The 9696-nt window shown below is 33.7% G+C and overlaps 1 protein-coding gene across 1 annotated transcript; it reads right to left on the bottom strand.

Moving 5' to 3' along the window:
• LOC131608860 (chaperone protein ClpB3, chloroplastic) lies at positions 1 to 6408 on the bottom strand. Its single transcript, XM_058880440.1, has 10 exons — positions 6054 to 6408; positions 4411 to 4629; positions 4015 to 4252; positions 3540 to 3735; positions 3324 to 3378; positions 2923 to 3073; positions 2255 to 2563; positions 1747 to 2012; positions 712 to 1644; positions 1 to 462 (listed from the first exon to the last, which is right to left on the bottom strand). The coding sequence occupies exons 1-10, from the start codon at positions 6291 to 6293 to the stop codon at positions 133 to 135; spliced, it is 2937 nt and encodes a 978-aa protein (XP_058736423.1). The 5' UTR covers positions 6294 to 6408; the 3' UTR covers positions 1 to 132.
• Positions 6409 to 9696: the final 3288 nt, after the last annotated feature.

Here is a 9696-nt window from a genome sequence, read left to right on the forward strand (position 1 = left end):
TGGAGGGACAACAGTGATATTTGTCATTTATAATATATTCGTGTTTGTACTAATTCATTGATAGAAAACATCATTAACATTTAAAATGTCACTTTACATGCTAAGAAATTAGGAGCAGCAACTAAAATTCATTCAGGAAGCTTGTTGAGCGTGTTCCATGCTTTCCTGTGGTGAAGATTTTGACTCAGCTTCAATCTTCCTAAAAACTAGCTTTTGCGTTGGAAGTTGATTGTTGGAAAATGCCGAAACTTCCGTGTCTACTAAAATTGTGTCCTCATCCTTAAATTCTCCTCTCAGAATACCCTTTGCAAGTTCATTCTCCACATTTTGCTGAATCACTCTCTTCACTGGTCTAGCTCCATAGCTAGGGTCATATCCTAAGCTTCCGAGAAGTTCGACGGCAGCATCTGTCACACGGATTTTCATCTTGCGATCGGCTATTCTCTTCTGCACACGATCCAACTGTAATAAACCATAAGAGACAAGTTAGAGACGTTAAATGCAAATGAAGAGTAATCTGTATCAGATAGTGGAGTGGCCGACCCAAAAGTAGCATAGCGGGAATAGCTTATAGTGGGATGACTGCGGCCGACCCAAAAATAGGATAGCAGGAATAGCTTATAGTGGGATGACTTCTATTTGATCATACTAGCATGAATTGTCAATCAAGTAAGTTTTGGAAAAAGAAGGGGTGGGAGGAGTGAAATTTACCTGTATTCTGACAATGCTATTTATTTGCTCACGGTCGAGAGGCTGGAAAACAATATATTCATCAACTCTATTCATAAACTCGGGGCGAAAGATAGATCTTGCAGCGTCCATTACTCGCTGCTTTATGGTTTCATAAGCTAACTCTTTAGGCGCAGTGTCGTCATCTGTATCTGTGTTGAGAATGTACTGTGATCCAACATTTGAGGTCATAATGATAACAGTGTTGGTAAAACTCACAGTTCGACCTTGTGAGTCAGTTACTCTTCCATCATCCAAAATTTGAAGGAACACATTGAAGACATCCGAGTGTGCCTTCTCAATCTCGTCAAATAAAATAACAGCGTAAGGTCTACGGCGAACTATTTCGGTAAGCTGCCCTCCCTCTTCGTACCCAACATATCCAGGTGGTGCTCCGATCAATCTTGAAACTGCATGCTTTTCCATGTATTCGCTCATATCGATTCTTACAAGTGCTTCTTCTGTATTGAACATGTAGGAAGCTAGTGTCTTAGCCAGCTCAGTTTTTCCTACACCCGTAGGTCCCATAAACATGAAGCTAGCAATCGGACGGTGAGGATCTGAAAGACCTGCTCTGGAACGTTGGATAGCTTCAGCTACTGCCTTCACAGCAGGATCTTGACCTACAACACGCTTATGAAGCACTTCCTCTAAATACAGCAACTTCTCCTTCTCCGATTGTTGAAGTTTTGAAACGGGAATGCCGGTCCACTTGCTTACAATTTCAGAAATATCATTTCCTGTAACTTCCTCTCTCAGCATAGACTTCCCGGAGTTCATATATTCATCTAACTCCTTCTCTGCACTCTCAAGTTGGCGTTGCAAGGAATTTAGGCTGCCATATTTCAATTCAGCCGCACGGTTTAGATCATACTCTCGCTCAGCCTGTTGGATCTCAAGATTCACTCTGTCTATCTGATGCATAATAAATACAGAACACATTAGCATTTGGTGTTGATCATTAGTCAAAATAAAACATCTTCCACAATTAAATTTAAATACTAATTATCAACACACCTCTTCTTTGATTGATTGAATCCGAGTCATTACAGTCTTTTCATGCTCCCATTGTTCAGTCAGCTCAGCTTGTTTATCTTTTAAGAGAGATAGCTCTGCTTCAAGACGATTTAGCCTATCTTTAGAAGCCTTGTCTGTATCATTCATTAAAGAGAGTCTCTCCATCTCTAGTTTCAGGACTGACCGATTAATCTCATCAAGTACAGTAGGTTTTGAAGTGATTTCCATTTTCAGTTTGGCAGCTGCCTCATCAACCAAATCAATAGCTGTAGTTTGGAAGAAGTTAGCAGTTAACAGTTAGTGCTTTATGAACATCATTGATTGCATTCCAGATAAATATTTTAAGCAATAATCTTGGAAGTCGAATTAAAGAGATATAATGCAGAACTACATCTAGATAATTTAAAACCAATCCTTCCGAAAAGACTAAACTCTGGTCATATGTTAGTTTTTAACGGTAACCAAGAGCTATAGATTTAAGGATTGTTACAATAATTTCAATAATTACCTTTATCAGGCAAAAATCTCCCACTGATATATCGATCTGAGAGAATTGCAGCTTCCACAAGTGCACCGTCAGAAATCCGGACTCCATGATGTAGCTCGTACCTTTCCCGCAGCCCCCTTAGTATTGAAACTGTATCTTCAACAGTAGGTTGATCAACATATACTTGCTGGAAACGACGTTCTAGTGCTGGGTCCTTCTCAATATACTTCCGATATTCATCAAGTGTTGTCGCACCAATACACCGCAGCTCCCCTCTACCAAGCATAGGCTTTAAGAGGTTGCCAGCATCCATGGCACCATTTGTAGCACCTGAAATAAGCAAATTTGAAATTGCAATAAAATCCAAAATCCACATGTTAATTTTAAAATTCCATTTGGCTTCGGCTACTATATATAAAAGTTCATTAAAGTGTGTCATCATCTATGATCAGAATCCTCGTTAATAAAGAGTTTGTTGTAAATACTGTATATCTGTATTCACCCCATTAAATTAAAATAATCTGTTTAAATGAGTTAGTGTTTGTATCCTACTTACAACTACTTCGAAATGTATCAGAAATATTTTCTACAGTTTTTTTTGGTATAAAACTAAATTGCATCAAGTAATAGATAACAATTCGGGAAGATTTTATAATCTCCAAAAACCAGCTATTTGAAGCTTATATTACCTGCTCCAACAACTGTATGAATCTCATCAATGAAAAGGATAGTTTGACCATCAGATTCTGTTACTTCTTTAATAACAGCTTTCAGCCTATCTTCGAATTCTCCCCGGTATTTTGCTCCAGCAATAAGTGCACCCATATCAAGGGATATAAGCTGAAAAGAGACCAGTGCATAAGATCAATTTTAGAATTCTAAACCGATATACAAACTTTGGAAGGAGTATAAGATAAGAAAATACAAACTAGACTGGCAGAGGATATATAGTAAGGACCATTACAGTGAAATTGAAAATGTGATAGAAACTTAAAAACCAGTTAGTTTTATTATATGGTTCACTTTTGCCGGTTCTCAAACCAGGCCAGTTCTATCAACAACGGCCTAAGCATTTTGATAAAGCACATACCTTACGGTTCATCAAAGCTTGAGGAACATCTCCTTGCACGATTCTCTGAGCAAGTCTGTGACAATGACAGAAATAGGTCAATAAGCATAACATAGTAAGGATTACAAACATAAGCATAAAAATTATGGTGCAAGGAAGAAAATAATTATGGTGCTTAATAGAAGGGAAAATAATCCAATCTCATGCAACAATTAGGAGGAAGAACTAAGGAGATACCCTTCAGAAATTGCAGTCTTTCCAACACCAGGCTCACCAATCAGCACAGGATTGTTCTTTGTTCTCCTAGAGAGAATTTGGATGCACCTGCGTATTTCATCATCTCTTCCTATAACTGGATCAAGTTTTCCTGCTTTTGCCATTGCTGTCAGGTCTTTTCCATATTTTTCCAATGCTTCATACTTTCCTTCAGGATCTATAGCGAATATAAAGTAAGTTTTGATCAATAACAAAGGTAGACAATCAGATACAATGCGTAGCTCCTAAAAGCTTGTAGAGAAGAAGTTCAAGAATTAACATGAATCCACTTCACAATTTTCCCAAACATATGGAAGTTTCCAATAGGACAAAGTTAACAACTTAAACAACCCTTTTCGCCAAACAAAATTAATAGCACAAGAAGGAAAATGAACAGCACAAAGACATAATCATATAATAAAAAATATAGAATGATACAAATGGAAAATGTCATTACCTTGATCAATCACTGACTGGTGTCCCCTAATGGACTCGACTGCAGATTTTAGAGCCTGCTTAGATATTTGAAAATCTTTAAAGAGTTGCTTCCCAAATCGTTGATCCTGGATAAATCCAAGAACCAAGTGCTCAACTGAAACAAATGAATCCCCGTAATCTTTCTTGAAGTCCCTGGCTCTCTGAACCAATGCCTCCAAATCGCGCCCCAACATTGAACCAGCTGATTCCCCTACAATCTAAACATAATTGAAAATGAGTCAATCAACTGAGCTTTTGAGGTACACATTAAGAAAACCCAAAACAAATATCTAGGGCCTGTTTAAACCAATCAACAATATACAAAACTGCAAGTGCTCATATTGCAATTAAAACTTGTTCAAACTTAATTGATTACCTTGGGTTGCCGCTGAATGTACTTATCAGTAGCTTCGAGAAGCTGAGTATTATCCACTCCAACCTTGGAAAAGATCCTGCGAGCAAGTCCATTCTTCTGCTCCAACAAAGCCTTCATTAGGTGCTCTGTCTCCACAATCTGATGATTGTTCTCTTTAGCCACCTCCGGAGACGAAACTATTGCCTGCCAAGCCATCTCTGTGAACTCTTGCTGTGTAATCTGCCATAGCATCAAAACCCCAGTTCCCAACATCAACCGCTATATCTCACAAACTATAATACACATAACAAACAAGATATAAATTTATGAATCTCCAGTTTTGCAAATAAGCTGAGAAAACTATCCATGTAGTTCTAAATTGGTTGAGTTTGGTTAGTTAGTTAGTCAATTGATGATTAATTAGTTAGAAGATTATTAGTAATTGCTTACATTTCGATTAATAAATGATACCTAATTCCCTTCCCATTTATCTTTATTCAATCAATTTGCTTTCTTTCATCACTTCTCTCTCAACTTCCTCTCATCTATACAGTGTTTTAAAACAGAGAGAATCTCTATCAATGAGAAAAAGAGATATAGTGAACTTAACACGACATTTTAACTCAAAGCAATGAATATAATGAAGCTAAGAGCATCTCCAATGAAAGTATCAAAGGGGGTTTCATAGCAACATGAACATGCAGCTTATTTTTTCTCATCACTTAACCATCATTTTTAAATTAGTAAATACTCAACTTGATCCTGAAAATGTAGAACTATATCAACATAATCTCTCACTGTAAAAATTGTATAACATTTTTTTTGCAAATTGCAAAATATTAATCATGTTTGTCTCTCTACCTATGAAGCATAGACACCGACATGACACCGATAATAATTTGACAAAGATAATAATTTGAAAAAACTGAATACATCAAATGTAATCACAATTATAGGTATCGGTTTCGAACACGATCACTGACACGAACACACATTTTTCAGAGGTATCGGTGCTACATAGCTCTCTACTAGATCTAATATCAAATGTATCCCTAACTCTAATCACTTAGGGTATCTTTGGGTATATGTTTGAAGTCATGGAATGTGATGGAATTAAATGGCATATAATCAGATTCTAATCAGATTCTAGATTCTATCATCTGGATTTGTAAATAATGGATGAAGTGGAATGAAATATGACGGAATTCATTCCATTGCATTCATCCCAAAATTTGGGGTGAATGCAATGGAATGAAATCTATGTTCTATTCCATTCCGCTCCATTCCATCATGCCATCCTGTTTCATTTTCCTCCGCTCCGTTCTAGTACATCATGCATCTCAACATCACCAACTTAATTTCATTATAGTTCCAAAAAACATCAACTGGAAAGAATCTGATTAACATTTTACAATTTCAGAGAGATCATTTGAATTAATATTAATGCAGATAATTAAATTTACACGGTTCTACAATTACAGTAGGTATTTTCTTACTTCATCAATCACATCACAATTTCAAACAATTTTAAGCTTATAGACTAAAAAGCTTCAACTGTAATTAGTTTCAAGCAAGGTGATTAAAAGGAAAATCATAAAAAATAAAAAAATTTAAGCAAAAGTGTTAATTATGATGATGATTGTTACTGTGACAGTTACATTTACCCTTCCATTTCCAGTTGAAGCTTCACATCGAACAGAGAACCGCGAGAACTTCGTTTGAGTTCTGCAAAATCCATTTGCATGAAGGTGTCTTTGATAGAACGAAAACGATGATCTGAGGGAAATTGGTTTAGCAGAGAAAGAGAGAGAACCATGGCGATGGTGAGAGAAGCATCGAGCATGGTTTCTGTGAGATGGAATTGGAACTGTGTGAGGAAGAGAAAACGACGTCGTAGAAGCCATCACTGAAATCGAAGAAAGAAAGAGAGAGAGTGTGATGAACGATGATAGTAGTTTAGTTGAAAGAAAGTGTAAGCGAAGAAAAGAATAAGAGAGAGTGTAATGAAGAATTTATTTATGATCCTTGTAGAATATGCAAAGCAATTTAAATGATTAATAAAAATATGAAAGTTTCATATCAGACTCAGTTGATAGTTGTGCAGAGAGATCAGATAAGATATACAAATTTAAACTCGTAACACATCAAATATAAAAGTACAAATTTGAATTCGCGACATTCAAATTTGCGACATTATAACTTGAGTTTGAACTCGCGACATATTAGATGCAGAAATACGAGTTCTAACCAATTAATAATTTGACAAAATAAAATAATAAAAATATATGAAAAATAGCCGTAGCCGTTAAATATTAGAAATTGATGATTTAAAATTTAGAGGAATTTATTTTGTTAATTATTGAAAAATAGGAAGAGTGTATGTGTGTGGAGCATTCTGGCAAGTTCGTGAAGAGTGGCGATGTTGCTAGACTAAAAGTTGAGTTCGCCGTATGCTGGTTTCGACACGTGTGCTTTTTTGAATGGGATTTGTATGTCATTTGATTTGATAGCTGACATTTCTTTTTGTTCTTTTCAATAATAAGTTTAGATAGAGAAAGTATATTAGGGTTGTTGGTAAATGCAAGCTAGTAAATAAAAAAGAAAAATAATATTCTTACATCAAATTACATCAAATTTGTATGGATTCACAAATATGTAAACAGTTTTTTTTATTTTATTTTAATTTTTTAAAGGATATTTTAGTTAATAAAATGTTAAAATTGAGTTAATACAGTTTAAAGTTTAGTTAATATATATTTTGACATAAAAAATTAATATATGCAGTACAGATTTTGGTTAATCGAATTTATAAAATTGGTTATTACAATTTATAACTTGATTAATGAGGTCTCAAACATAAAAAAAAAATTAAATAGTAAATAAAGTTGGTTAATGAAGTGTAAATGTCAGTTAATACATTTATAATTTAGTGTCAACATGGTTAATGATTGTATTATTGGTTAATGAAGTAGTAAAAGTGATTAATGAATTATAAGTAAAATAATTGGATAATAATTTATGGTTAATACAATTGTGATATTGGTTAGTGACATAATTTTATATTTATGTTACAAATTAAATTTTAAAATAAATATTTTTTTAAAAATAAAATATATTTTCTAAAATAATATTATTTTATTAAAAATACACGTTGAACACGGTGAACAATTCTCCATTTACCATATGAGCGCAAGTTGCATGAATTCCCTTAACATTTGAAAATTCTCTGTCATCAAAAAATTGATGTGACACGTTTTTTTTTATTGACTTGGATGGCCAAATGACTTTTTATTTTAATTTTTTTTTTTATTTTTAATGCCATGTTGACATTTTATTTATGTTCTTTTTTAGATTATATTAGAAAATATGTTAACTACTAAAAAATGATTCAAGTGGCAGTTGAACCCATGTCTTTCACGTTATAAGCTGCAGTGCCCCACCACTAGACCAGTTGATTTGTTCATTAATATATTCTCACTAACTTTATTTACCTCTTATTTGGTACTCTCATCGCTCCTTTACAAAATGACACACCAATAACCCATTTTTCAATCCAAGTTACACCATTTTCTTCTCCGCATTCACCAACGCCTTTTCATTTTCACTATGAACAACGCTTCTCCAATAATAACTCATCTTCTCCATCTCAAACACCACACAAAACTCATCAAAACACTTCACCCTTTACCTCAAAGTTCACAACTCTCAAGATTCTAACTCGTTTGCATTTCATCATCTTCCTATCCTTAACCTCTCTCTACTTTCTCATTTCACAACCAACTATTCTAAATTTTGTTTTGGTGTTCGTTTTGTTTTCCGCGGTTTTTATTTCTATCAACCTAGCACTCCTTCGTTTACCCTCTATTCGATTATTCTTCACACGTTCGTTTACCAAAAGCCTTACTTCAACCAATTCTCATCAATGTTATATGGTCAATCAGGTCGAAGCATGAGGAGTTAAAAGGGATTGGGTTGATGGGAAGTATGATTGGTTTGGTGTTGAAATATGGGCTAGAGGAAGTAGGTATCGTGGACAATATAGGAAGGGTTTGAGACATGAAATTTAGGTTAGTTTTTCAGTTTACAATTGTTTGTTCCTCATTTGAATGGTTCATGTTTGATTTGTTTTGTTGTTGTTTTTCCGGATTGAATAGGAAATTGTTGTTCAGTTAATGATTATGTTACTTTTACAAGGGCATTGAAAGGGGGCAAGAGATGAGATAATGACTTACTGGTGTGCCATTTTGTAAAAGAGCAATGAGAGTATCAAATAAGAGATAAATAAAGTTGGTGGGAATATATTAACAAACAAATTAACTGGCCTAGTGACCATCCAAGTCAATAAAAAAAATGATGAGAGAATCTTCAATTTTTACAGAGGATTTTTCAAAGAGCATTCATATGGCAGGGAGGAGAATAGGTATTAACCCAGAAATATATACAAAACATCATGAATAAATTAGGTAAAGATTAATATATAAGATACATAAATACATTATTGTGTTTAAGAATATTAGTCACTAAGCTAGTATCAATTTAGATTTGAATAATTGAAGTAAACCATCTCCATAACTTAGTAGAAAATGGACAATCCTAAAGGAAATGTTTGCTGGTTTCCACATGATAATTACTTAAATTGTACTAGGAAACAATATGATATAACTTGTTCTCATGAGATGTTCATCACTAGGAAGCTTATTATGCATCAAATGAAAATTATGTAAAGATTTAAAAGTTGGAATACCATTATGGATCATTAATTTAGCATAAGGAATGTGAGGACATATGAGTCTAATATAGAGATAAACATCTTTTAAAAGTAAATCACTAGAAAAGGAGGTTTTCCAAACTAAGTGATCATCATAATCAAATGGTAAGATATAACAAAATCCTCATGTCTCCTAAGTATTTCTAAAACTTATACTTTTGATCTTAAGATCACTTTAAAAAATAAAAGAACAAAATCTCACCCCAAATAAAAATAACCAATTTATTTAAAGCCATAATATCCAATGTAGCATATAATTTAGAGTAAATTATAAGTTGCATTCTTTCATAGCAAGATTCTCAAATCTCTTAAGTATATATAATTTTTATATTTATTTTTAGTCAATTAAGCTTTTGAACCAAATTACATATTGGACCAAATGAACCTTTTCCATTATAAATAAAAAACTTTCAAATAAATATTAGCGTGTCCTAGGTTCTCCCATAAAAAGAATTTTAAATAAATTGATTCTATAAAATTGATTCTAACTAAAAGTGAGTTGAATGTAAAGTAATGTTTTGATAAATTTATGTATAAGT

Source organism: Vicia villosa, linkage group LG6 (assembly GCF_029867415.1).
Source record: "Vicia villosa cultivar HV-30 ecotype Madison, WI linkage group LG6, Vvil1.0, whole genome shotgun sequence".
NCBI lineage: Eukaryota > Viridiplantae > Streptophyta > Magnoliopsida > Fabales > Fabaceae > Vicia > Vicia villosa.